Source organism: Mizuhopecten yessoensis, unplaced genomic scaffold, assembly GCF_002113885.1.
Source record: "Mizuhopecten yessoensis strain PY_sf001 unplaced genomic scaffold, ASM211388v2 scaffold6163, whole genome shotgun sequence".
Classification (NCBI taxonomy): Eukaryota; Metazoa; Mollusca; class Bivalvia; order Pectinida; family Pectinidae; genus Mizuhopecten; species Mizuhopecten yessoensis.
Window position 1 is genome coordinate 952795 of NW_018406412.1, and position 13893 is coordinate 966687.

At 37.0% G+C, this 13893-nt stretch overlaps 1 protein-coding gene across 1 annotated transcript; it reads left to right on the plus strand.

The window, feature by feature from the left end:
* Positions 1 to 1719: 1719 nt before the first annotated feature.
* LOC110451674 (collagen alpha-2(I) chain-like) lies at positions 1720 to 8383 on the plus strand. Its single transcript, XM_021499816.1, has 3 exons — positions 1720 to 1795; positions 3555 to 3699; positions 7901 to 8383. Exons 2-3 carry the CDS (start codon positions 3558 to 3560, stop codon positions 8266 to 8268), a joined length of 510 nt encoding a protein of 169 aa, XP_021355491.1. The 5' UTR covers positions 1720 to 1795; positions 3555 to 3557; the 3' UTR covers positions 8269 to 8383.
* The last annotated feature ends 5510 nt before the right edge of the window (positions 8384 to 13893 follow it).

Sequence of the window (13893 nt, forward strand, 5' to 3'; positions counted from 1 at the left end):
CATGCCGGTATGAAATTGAAAATAATGTCATTCAATCCTTATGTAGGTATTAACTGATTTCCTGATTGTCAATCTTGTCATGCAGATGACATGTGCTGTACTCACCTCCAGTAGCACATCTTAGTGAATAAATAAAATATTAAAATCTGAAATCTGAAATCAATGTTGCGAACTGCATTAGGTGTCCAGCGGACATTATGCGCCATACCTCATTTTTACGTACACACTGAATGGCAAAACTTTGGCTTTGTTTGGTCGCCAAAATGGTGTGCACATTTATGGCAGATAAATAATGCCACTTCATAATTCCGGTTATATAATTGCTTTTCAAGCAATAACAATCCTTAAAGGAATCAATTACAACCACGTTGCATTTGAATGTTTATAAGGGCATGTATCAAGCTAATTTTGATCACTAATGCAACACAAACGCATTTACTCATAATTGATTGGTCTACTCAAGTGTGATTAAACACTGGTTTATGCTAAGAGTTGTTTATTAAGCTAACACTCTTAAAATCGATCAGATAACAAGCGTTTTTGTCTCCTCATAAAACTGAAATCAATGTCAATTGTGGTCAGTTGTAAAAGCACAACATCCGGGTCCTCCATTGAGAGAACAAGATGGCTGAAAACATATACACCAGGGGTTCTACGACACGGTCTGAATTTACACACAACGCTTTCTTGTCGTTTTGAATTCAAGAGCTACATCGCAAGCAATTAAATCAATGTATCATTTTATTTGTTTGCTAAATGAGATATGTTTTATCAGACCATAGTGGAATTGAATTAAAAAAACAAAAATACTCCCCTAAACACCCAGGTGTTAATAGTATGCACACAAGAGGTCACTGCAGCGGAAATCACAAAACAAGATATCATAATCAGGTTTAATAATAGTAATAGGTTGGTCCGGTGGTGCAGTGGATGACGCACTCGCCTTTCAACAAGGCGACCGGGGTTCGATTCTCCGATCAGACGTTAAAAAGTATTGGGTCGCATGCCCCTTCAGGTTTTTCTCACACATTAAGACCACCCCTCCCCCGCGCTAACACCCGAGCCAACAAGAGTGATTTTTAATATAAGCTGAAACGTTTTGTTTTATAATTGTTGTCAAATAAATAAAGTTTATATTTTTGATAGCATGCACACAAGAGGGTACCCTGGCCTGGGAATAATTTGAAAAATGAACCAGACGGTTCAGGAGACTTCATGGTGAACTAAAATACTCATTTACAACGATGATTGAGATGCTGTTTCGTAGATGCTATAGATTCAGAATAAATGTCTGTACTTGTATTCCAAAGAAGTCAGATAAATAATGCTTGAAGACTGTGTTTTTCTTTTAAAAACATGTTTGCGCATGCTCTAGTAGATGTAGTTAGAAGTGCACGGACTAGCTGCCGCTAAAACGCATTACCATACCATTAAGGATTTCTTCAATAATGATCAAGAACGCCAAATTTTTGAAATGCAGTTTCCCCTCAATATTTTGTAAATCAAATTGTAAACCTGTGCCGTAACTGTCCAATGTAAACCGATGTGTCACTTGGGGCACATTAATGATAGAATGAGTAATTGACATACCGTGTGTTGAACATAGACACATCGGTATACACTCCTTAAATTCAAATAAAGTAAATGCTTGGCAAGGGTCACGAGACGTTATGTCGATTGGATGGAAACTAGCTGACATGACAACGCATGCGTTTCCATCGTAGCTATAAATGGGACCTGATCACTTGGGTGACGTGTATTTGGACATCAAAAGCCCGAATAGATCAATCCTTGTGTGAGTATTCTCTTTGTCCATTTTGTTGTCATAAGGCTGTTCATATGAAATATTTACGTTTAAGAAAGTCAAATACAGATGGTTTTAAACCTTTACATGCATACGTCTTGTTAACTTTGATAGTCTTTCGAAACCTACTCGTCGTTATAGCTGCATGTTTAGCTTTTAATATCAATTTTACTATTATATGATCCTTTCAATGTTAATTTGCTCAAATACAAATATCACATTCCTAGACGTTCCCACCTCAGTAGTGACGGCCCATACCTGGTCCGGTCCCGTCTTCCTAGATATAGTACATAGCCATTTTTCAATGTTTCAAACTCTGAAAACGTAACATTTTTTTATCAGCAGAACCGATTAAGATCGAATTGAGATTTGTCTCTGGAAACCAGGTATTTCATATCTTTAACCTTTTGATCAACCTTCACTTGTGTATTTGATAAATTGTGTATATAAATTGAATGAATTACATAGAAACACAACAATCGCGAACCGTCGGCACTTTCCGTAAACAAGAAAAAAAACATTTCCCGCTTACGGAAAGTGCCGAAGCTTTCCCATTGAGAAGCACCAATGACGAAGGAAGACACTTTTATGACTCGTCTGGACCGAGAGCTCACGAACTATGTGTCGTTATAGTGCTTTCTATACATTGCGGCCGAGGTATTCATATATGTCACTATGACAATGTCTCGCTGTTGACCACTGAAGCATCGAAACCTTCTTTTTAAGGAGGTGAGATGGTGTAGTGTTATGAGGTGCGACTATTTCTAGGCTAGGCGATTAGGTGACGTAGGTGTGTCACAGGCTCGGACAGAGCACGAGTCATAACATTTTCCCACTTGTCATTAATTCAATAAATAAACAAAACGTATCATATATATATAAGGGTATGTTGATCCAAATGTTACAGGTATGAACTATCTATCTTAATTATACCGTGTGTAATAATATGCAAAAACATAAAACAAACTACTTTTTAACTTATTTAAACAAGTTTTACAGATTTTCCGGTCATGTTTGTTTCCAAATATATTAATTATAATATTTGATTTACTGAAGTCAATTTTTACAAATTTCAACGGGGTATGAATAAAAAAAAGCAAAAAAAAGTAAGGTAACTCTCAACGCTAAAACATTACCAGAAAATAACAAATGGTAATATTGACACAATCTGATTAAAATCATATGTTACATGGCTTCGTTAACTTCGTACTACGCCTGAACATCTGAGTGTGCCGCGGTCAGGGTCACGTTCAGGTGATTTTTATATCTATAAATACTCATTAAATTTTGACCAATCAGAGACCCTCTTTCAAAAGGGCGCTCGGAGTTGTAACAAATATGGCGGACATTGATGAGTTCTGAAGTTATTTGAGATTGATCGTCTGAAACCCGAACAGAAATAGATATTCGAAGCTTTATTAGAGAAGAAAGACTGTATGGCGGTGTTGCCTACGCAATGTTTACCAAATGGATACGTTTTCCTTGGCGTCGTATGTTTGGAAAACTAATCTGTTCGATACCCCTCGCTATTTATCAATCAACCATGATATTCCTACTCGCTGGCAAACTTTTGCCAGCGCGCCTCTGATTGGTTCATCTAAAGGTCATTTGAACGTGACCCTGACCGCGGCACATTCAACATGTAACAAATGATTTTAATCAGATTGATATTGACAAAACCTACATATCCTGAACTGAAATTTACTTTTTTGAAAAGCATTTATTGATCAAAAGTTAATCGCATTTTCAGACCATGGCAACCGCACCTATCTTTCCAGGCCCAGGCGGTCCGGGACCCTTCCCAGGCGGTCCGGGACCCTTCCCAGGCCCTGGCCTTCCGTTACCAGGTCCCCGCTTTGGTGGGCCTTTGTCTGCTCTGTTTGGATTCTTTGCAGGCAAGTGGAAATAAGTAAAAGTTGGGGCGAGTCAGTGTGGAAAAGGTACCGTGCTTTATTTTTTTATCAGCAGAAAAAAACCTGGCATTTCTATTTTTTTCTTACTGAGCAAAAGTGATTAATTTTCTGTTAATGCCTCACTTAGGGCGTAAAACGTGTCACAGATATAAAACAAAGAGGAATTTATTAAATTTTATTTTCTTACGTGCCGTAAAGAATTCGATGATTTGCATATTATATGGCCACGCATGCCCCAAATGAGCATGACGATATTTCTTGTCAAATGTTGGCATGCTTCTTATCCTATTAAAATCATTCAATGTTAATACTGCTTCCTTAGTTAATTATAAAGTCGTTTAAAAAACCAAGTGACGTAAAAAAATCGTCATCAATTTAGATGAAAGCACTTGCTTTGTACAAACAGAACCTCTGACCCTGTCGAACCTGTAGGATTCTGAAAACGTTACCATTGACCCAGACGAATACATAAGCGCCATTCGTTGTATTCTGCTCTCGTGACATCTCGTGAATTCGCTTGATAACGTGAACATGACTTCAATCCTTTGCCTGCTGAGATAAGTAGCAGTCGGGGACCTGTTTTGCGCACTTTGATTTAAGTCATTGCAATTTTAAATATGTATAAACCTACATCATAAGGGAATAACTGCATCACAACATAAATTAATATAAACAATCTTATTTATAAATGAATGCCTATGTTCTCTGTCTGAGCTGCAGCAACGTCATGCCAAGGGGTGTAGGATACGGAAATGACCCCTTAGGGGATACCAAATTTCTGCATTTTTTTAAATCCCGAGGGTGGTATATTCCAATCATACACCCTCGAGCATGACAGAGTATTTTTCTCTCTCATTCCAATAACAGTAAGTTCAAAAACTATAAAATGGTGTAACCACCTGATGATAGTTTTTAGAGTGTTAATATTTTAGATGATATTGCATCGCACACAGAGGTTCAATTTTGTATTGATAATATAATTCAATGGAATAGACGTGTATCTCGATGCAATGTAGTATGGATTATACTTTAATTCGTATCAGAATGACTTTACGTGTTACGGTATATTACGGTAATGTTGAAGAGGACGATAGCCGATTTAATTATGTATACCAATATAAACCGTTACCAGCTCTTGACACGTGGAGACATAACAAAGAAAAGTTGCAGATGCAGAATCAAAAACGAAAAATAAAAATGCAGAAATTGGACAAATTGTAATGTAAAATGTAGACCGCCGATACGATGACTAGATACGCATACAGATGTATCTTGTCCACAGCATTACACAGACGGTTATATTATGGTTCCATTATGTAAAGTTATCAAATATTGGTATCAACAGGAAGGTATTTATTTATCATTTGTGAAATTTCAGAAAAAAACCCCAGGTCCCTTCTTGAGCCAAAACTTTCACTGACGCAGAGTCCGGTGACAAGTTAATACAGATGACGTCATCGCCATTTCGTTTGAGTATGAAAGCAAAAAACTCTCGTAACGTAACACGTGGTTTACTTATGACGTCATACATTAACCTTGCTCAATGAGAGTCTTGTCGCCTCGCTTCGGACAACATGGAGAATGCCCCTGCGTCAAATGTTTAAATGACTACTGTTAATTATTGGCACCAATTTCATTTAAATAAGGCTGTTCCGCCAATGTCGTTTAAATAAGGCTGTTCCGCCAATGTCGTTTAAAGGACGATGCCTATACAAATCGCAGCAAATAAATAAATAATTTAAGAGCAAATGAATAAAATCAAACAATTGTTCTATAGTAAAAATGTAATTATATGGATTGAACGGCGCTTTTTTGTAAATTTTCATGCCGGTATGAACGCAAATCAGTTACAACCCTTCTCTTCTCAACAACTATCGACCAATATCATTAATATCTATAGTGGGCAAGGCGATGAAAAAAGTGTATAAAAATATATGTACAAATTCATTATTGAAAATTCTTTATTATCACCTTCTCAATCTGGATTCAGGGCAGGTGACTCTACAACTAATCAATTTCTCGCCATTACTAAAGATATAAATTCGGATGATCTTTTGTGATATCAGCAAGCTTAAGGCCTTCGACAGAGTCTGGCATGCAGGGTTACTTTTTAAACTGCATAAATAAGGCATCGGGGGGAGTTTATTATCATGGTTTAAAAGTTATTTGAATAATAGGAAGCAACGAGTAGTTATAAACAGTAAGACCTCTGAGTGGATGGAAATTAGGGCTGGTTTTCCCCAGGGGTCAATATTAGGTCCACTGCTGTTTTTGATTTTTATAAAAGATATAGTTGACGATATTAACGCTATAGTAAAACTATTTGCTGACGACACTTCCCTTTATGCCATAGTCGATACTCCGTCTCAATGTGCAGATTTGTTGAATGACAGTTTAAGGAAAATATATCCATGGTCTGAAAAGTGGTTGGTTAAATTTAACCCTGAAAAAAATGAATCTCCTTTGATTAGTAGGAAAATTAATAACCCCTCTTTATTTATGAATGACGTTCCTATTAATGAGGTTAAACAACACAAACATATAGTTTATTTTTCTCTCATGATGGTCCTCTGTCCGTCTAATAAACTAGCCATTCTAAGACAATTTAAAATAGACACACTCTCTCTTCAAACCTTGTGTTTTTTCATTTGCCAGACCTATACTTGAGTATGGTGATATCGTCTGGGACAACCTAACTATCCAACAGTCTCAATCCCTTGAGAATATTCAGCTCGACGCTGCAAGAATTACAACGGGTGGTACTAAACTAACAAGTCATGATAAGCGTTATGAGGAAACTGGTTGGGACAGTCTACAATACCGACGCAACGTAAAGAAAATAGTTCAGATACATAAAATGATTTTGGCCTTACTCCCCCGTACCTTTCACATCTACTCCCTCAACGCAGAATCGACGCTCACCAATATAACACACGTGTTACCGATAGCCTGAGCAATGTATTTTCAAAAACTAACGTCTACAAGAAATCGTTTCTTCCTTCTTCTATTGACCTGAGGAATTCTCTAACCCCAGATATTAAAAATAACCCCTCAATAAGTTATATGAAAAACTACCTACACAGACACTTCCTTACAGTTCCCCCTTATTATAATTATGGAAAACGCCTCGACCAGGTTTATCACGCTAGACTGAGGATGAACTACAGCTCCTTAAATGCTCACCTGTTTAGTCGTAATCTGTCGATAGTCCTTATTGCTCATGTAGACAGGCACATGAAACTACTGACCACTTTCTTCTGTCTTGTCCTAATTATACAAATATAAGAAATTAATGCTTTATAAATTTACCTGAAAATTACACTCTTTACATGCTTCTGTACGGAGATCCAAATTTATCTATTAATGAGAACGAAAGCGTTTTTCGTACTAACATTTTACTTCTAAAACCAAACGTTTCACAAATTAACAGTGCTGTCACATAAATCCCAGTGAGTCAAACAAATCATCTTTGTCATGATTTAGAACATTTATTCTACCTATGTTGGGTTCACTTATCTTATAGTTTGCGATTGTATGTATCAACTACAGTGTGGTATCACTAAGTCACATTAAAGACACCTCTCTCTCTCTCTCTCTCTCTCTCTCTCTCTCTCTCTCACACATGGTTTAAGTTTTGTCCTTTATAACACATACTATTCTTACGATGTTGTTTTTAGCTTTGTAGTGTTGTCATCCGCTTGTCAGTAATTAAGGTGACAGATTCATATAAGTATTTTAATACTTTTTTCCTGAATCCTGTACTTATGTATTGTATGTACGACATGAACAAAAAACGAAATAAAATATGGTTAAAACTTAATCAGTTGCATCCATGCGTTCATATCGGCATGAACATTAAAAAACGCCGTTCAATCCCTATATCGAAAGGATTATTGCATTACCCGAAACTAACCATATTGTTTCTATATAGATATAGAAGAATTTCCCTTAAACATTAAAGTATGGGTCCAAATTATACAACGTGAATAAATGTTAGTTAGGGGTTTTGGTGCAAACTTAACGCTTTAAAACATAATAATGTTATTTTAACCTTTAAACAAAAGGAACCAAAATATACTTGTAAAATCTTATTAAAGATAAACTTATAACAGCTTAAACTTTGAACATGTAGAACTAATATTTTGTACTTTTGGTAACACTATTGTTTCGTCTTTTATTCAAGGGGCAGCAACTTTATTACTTTTTAGTGATGTCTTCGAAGGTCCGCCTGGGCCAACAGGGTTTATTGGACCCACAGGTGCTACAGGATCCACAGGTGCTACAGGAGCCACTGGTCCCACTGGTGCTACAGGCATAGGTGCTACAGGAGCCACTGGTGCCACTGGGGCTACAGGTGCTACAGGTGCTACAGGTGCTACAGGAGCCACTGGGGCTACAGGTGTAGCTGCTACAGGTGCTACAGGAGCCACTGGTGCCACTGGTGCTACAGGAGCTACAGGTGCTACAGGTGCCACTGGCGCTACAGGAGCTACAGGTGCTACAGGTGCCACTGGAGCTACAGGTGCCACTGGAGCTACAGGTCCAACTTAATATGAAACGATTGATCATACTTTGGACTCTAGTGGTGATGCCAATGCCAATTATATTTCATTGATAGCGCTTTATTGCAAAAACAGGCATGTGATAAAATGGCAGACGTATGGAATTTACCGTTGTTTTGTTTTGAATTAGATAAGTATGATAGAACAAGTCTTAAGACATGAAAGTCAGAGTCGCTATTTGTTGTATGATTATCCTTTATATCTTTTAGAATGACATCTTACATAGACGTTTTATTTTTTAAAAAAAACAGATGGCCATTCACCCAAGCATGCTATTTGCCAAATATCATCACCATCGTCGATTTGGTAATTCAGAAAAGTAGTTTTGATGTCGTTTTTAACAAATTGACCTCTTTGGCCTTGAAAGTAGATTAAATTTATTAGTCTGAATACACTTGCTTACCCTTTATCCCATCATTCTATTCACCCGAAGCCTCTTGGTTGTTTAGCAGATTTGGTTTGAACTTTTGAAGAAATTTTACCTTTGTGACCTTGAAAGTAGGTCAAGGTCACTAAGTTGAAGAAAAAAAAAACCGGTTGATAATTATTTTTATACCAATATATTCATCTTTAGCCTCTTGGTTGTTCAGAAGATTTTGTTGAAACGTTCGAACCGATAAGACCTCATTGACCTTGAAAATAGATCCTATCACGGTATGACGCCGGAGACATTTATTGCTAGAAATGAACTTCCCAGTACCAGTTCAATTCACTCTTTTATTACAACTACCAAGAATTCAATNAACCCCCCCCCCCCCCCCCCCCCATTCTCTCTCCCTTACCCTTATTCTCCATCATTTTTCTTTCCTTATTTACAATCGAAATAAAACTACCGCAAGTAAAGAATACCGACTCCGAGGTGCCAAAGCAGGAACCCCCAATACAAGAATACACCATAGTGTCTCCGATTGGAGTGGAAAACTTATTCAGATTAATGTTTTTATTAACTCATTCACTCCTGACATTTCATAATGAACTATTCTAACCTTTGAATTGGAAGAGTTCAAATGTGTGATCAGGGGTGAATAGGTTAACCAAACGTCATTAGTCTTATAGGTACATACATGCATGTATATACCCGTCATAACATTCTCTCGAAACAAACATGCATGTGTATACCCGTAATAACATTCTCTCGAAACAAACATGCATGTATATACCCGTAATAACATTCTCTCGAAACAAACATGTATGTATATACCCGTAATAACATTCTCTCGAAACATACATGCATGTATATACCCGTAATAACATTCTCTCGAAACATACATGTATGTATATACCCGTAATAACATTCTCACATCCTGTTTCTGAGTACGACGTTACCACAATTTATGAATTTTAATTTATGAGACGTAATCCCAAATCTAGTTAGCATGTGTTTATATTTACGTTCGATACGGACCATGTTCTTATCAACGATAGAATCATGATCGATCGTAGTAAGCTCCTCCCATCGCACTTATATTAAGCCACGCCCCGTTACTAACCAAAACAATATGGCGTCGAGCACGCCTCTTAGCGAAATGCCGCTGATAAGGCTAGCAGGCAACAGAACAGAAATGACCGGTGAAATGTATTTGTTGAATGAATTAAAAAGTAAAAAGTAAACATTCCTTGTTCTTACCTCCATTTATTACTGAAACATTCGTTCCATCCGTGTGAAGGCATCTAGTTAGATCCGAAATCAAATGAAACATTTCACATGTGTCGTATAAATTTACGCAAAACTCTTCACAAATCTATACAAATAATCACCGATTTTGTCGATAAGCACAGATTGGTATGCATACTGACATGGAAATGTAAGAACTTGATCAATATTAATCCAAATGTGTCGTATAAACTTTGGTAACAGGACGTTCACGAACAATCCAAAAGTGCAGGCAAATTCGTCAGTCATTAGTGAGGGTTTCGGTTAATTATTCGCCCAAAAACGCATGTATCAAAATGCAGGCGAGCACCAGTACAGAAGATTTGACTAAAATGCCTATAAATAAACTTTGTTGTAAACACGCCTGAATGACATCACGCAGCAACATTTGTGACGTCATCGGGCCTTCCGTGGTTTTGCTCAAAGGTGCAGGCAGTTTCGCCACATTCAAACATTTTTATAAAACTAATTTACAAGTAATCTAAGTGTTGAAATGTAAAATTTTGTATGTTTATGTTAAACAAGCCGTACTGATACGACAGCTCCAAATGTGTGTGTGTAACAGTGATTGGCATTGAAATACACGGATTTTCTTATTGGTTGTGATAGTTAGTTTTCGGTAACTTGAAGAAACTGATTAATATTGTTTGAGAAAGATGGCTGGTATCGGCTGAGATGGGATACGCAATAAAGACTCAGTCCTTAACAAATATAAACTTCCAAATCGCTGTCCAATTTTATATTTTTCATCGGGTCCGGAGGAGACGCACCCCCCCCCCCCCCCTCCCTACTTTTGGATAATTTGTCACATACGTCTCCGCTGATTGTCTTGCACGTCACCAGGACAAATCTTGGGCTTGAAAACTTGTTCAACAAAGACTTCCCGGCCAGGTGTTGTAAATGTACTTACTTTTTCATGTAAAAAAAACCCGCTATTTTTTTTATAATTGTCGGTCTCTACGTACAATCAGCATGCGATTGAACAGCAGTACTTTCAGGCCGACAACAAATTCCTTTCAGATATAAATCTAGAAAAATTCTAGATGGTATTTTAATTTAAGTGTTGTAAGATTGTTGAAAGTAAGACGCTAACAATACTTTTAAAAAGATACTGGTTGATTGTATTCTAAATACACATTGCATGAAAATGGAAACTGACGAATTCGAATTATCCAATCGCGGATTTTTCCGATCGTCATTTCCATAAACACGCATTGGCTCGTCAGTAATGATTTAAACATATTTTATTACAAATAAATATTTACAAAAGAGTTGGACACAAGTTTTCACAGCTTATCATAGTCCTTTTCTTCAAATACATGAATATAAACAACAACTTGATGAGGTAATTTACGCAATATATCTATATTATGTTTTTATATGGAAATAGAAAATAGAGAGGAAGAAAAGACGGATAGTTTCTTTTAGGTTAAACATATTTTATTGTAAAACATTATTAACGCCCTTACCTTATAAGATAAATAGTTGTTTATACACATCATTAGATGGCTTTCATAGTTTAAATTACTACATTTATCTATTATTGAGAGAGAGAGAGAGAGAGAGAGAGAGAGAGAGAGAGAGAGGGGGGGGGGGGGGGGGGGGGGGGGGGTGTTTCGCACAAGCTACACTATGGGGACCTCACACCAGTGAGAAGACCAACGTTATGGGGTTCGTTCACTTTTGTGGGGAATTTTTTAGTTCCCCACAATTACATATGGTATATTTTCGTAATCCTGGAGTAATTCTGAACAAAATGAGGCCAAACTTGGAATATTCCTCATTAAATTATATTACTCGTATCACTGACCTATCACTGCACTGTAAATCGACTGTCCAGTAATCATGGGTAATTTTCCATTCAGTATACCTTTGCCCTCTAGGTAGGCGCTGTATGTTTTTGGCGGGAAAAAATGGAGGGAAAATATTTCGCGTTATGGGGAAGAAATGAAGAGTACTTTCTCATGTTATTTGGTTATATCATTATGAGGAAGTTATCACTTTCCTGTATGTTAGTCAGATAATACATTATTTACATATTACAAATTTCAAAATAGATGCATCCAGATTTTTTAGTAGTTTCATCAGGAATAACATTACACGTTTAATTACCAAGAGGGACGGATGGGTCAATAGTTCCCGATACCACCCCCATATTACTCCTGATTCCCACTACCTCATTTCCGTGTCCAAACCAAAACCGAATATGGCCGCAGCGTTCGTCATCTATCCGTCCGTTGCTTCATGATGCTTCATAATTGCTCATAATATAGGGAATTAAAGATATTGGTCTGTACAAGACACTCTGCCGGTACGTGGCACTCATTGAAAACGGAAAGGCAAAAACTAATAAATGTGTTAAAAACGGTAGAGGAGTCTGGTGCGAAACATTGAAAGACCATCAATGTAGTTTCAGTTCTCTTCATGTCTCTAATCTCTCCTACACGTCCATGTACCAATGTAAAGTTCTACATTCATGCAAACTATAAATGCGTTCTTTGAGAGGGTTTTGCTATATGCTACATTTTCGATCCATTTCGAATTAGGCATCCAAATTTGTGAACCAATGAAATCTTACATCCCATGTACACAAACTATCTATCACAATCCCGGAAGTACTTTCCGGAAAATATCAAAGATTGCTTATTGGCTATTTTTTTAATCGGTCAAGTTCAAAACAGACACTGGCAACTCGGGACTAAGTTGGTAATGTGTACCACGTTTTGCCATGCTCCCTGCAGTAATTCCTGCGACATTGCGATACAAAAACTTTCAACGCATACAAAATTCAAGATGGTTGCCCGACGCCCATTTTCCTTTTTCGGTTCATCTTAAGCATGCGCAAGAGTAGAGCTATAATGCTTCCCAAGTTTTAATATGATCATATGAGTGGATCCTGAGAAATCGATGTAACAACTATTGTTTACACAAGGACTGACTGTATAACACCAGAATCGTAAGCTAAGAGCTTAACCACGGTTTATTTGTTTGATAAGCTCTATGAGCTCTATACGTCATGAACTTAACCATGGCATACTTGTTTAATAAGCTCTATAAAGGCAAACTGAAAGTTAATGGCATAAAGCATTTTTCTTTCCCAAAGGTGTTAGTTACTTTGAAATTTAAAAAATAATGTATTGACATTGATTGGTAACATTCGAAAACCCTGCGAAGGGTGAAGAATGAGATGGTTTTAACTTTAGTTCTTGATAGGCGGAGAAGTCGGGAAAGAGAACACTGATAAAATATTAACATATGAAAGGCGTTTTACATAAGTAAATTCATGAAGACATGAAGAATATTCGATGGTTAAAATCGGACTGGTGAGTTCAAGAAAGGGAAAATCGGCAATAAAGATGAAATATACTGCAGCAACAACACAAAACACAAGAAAAAATATGATCCATGTACTCAATATAATCACATACTACTTTATAAAGTTCACGCTATACCAGTTTGAGGTGTGATTTTCCTGAATAGTGTCATGATGAATCAGAAGTTGAACGCGCAGATATGGTGCGTGCTGGGGGAATGTAGGTTACAATCCATACCACGGAATGTATATGGAGAAATAGGACTTGTTAAAGGATTCCAACCTCGTTTGCTAAATCATTAATTTGTTAATAGACAAAATCAATCTTCGTCTCGTTTAACATTTCTTTTCAAGGTTGATATAACCACATACTCACCTTAACAAAAGTCAATACATTACAGAAATCAATATATTCTTTGATTTGCAACGAACTAAAATCCTTAATAGTCGTCATGAACAATGTTAATGCGATTGGTGCTTTTGTTACGTTCCTTTTGAATGAAAAGTTGGCTAAATCTTGATCCGAATCGTCAAGCAATTTTCCCCCCTTTGTCATCATAGTTAATATCAAGACGTCATATAGTTAACGCCATGTCTTACGTCATCTCAAACAATTACAAATCGCATACGTAATGCGAATTCTGATG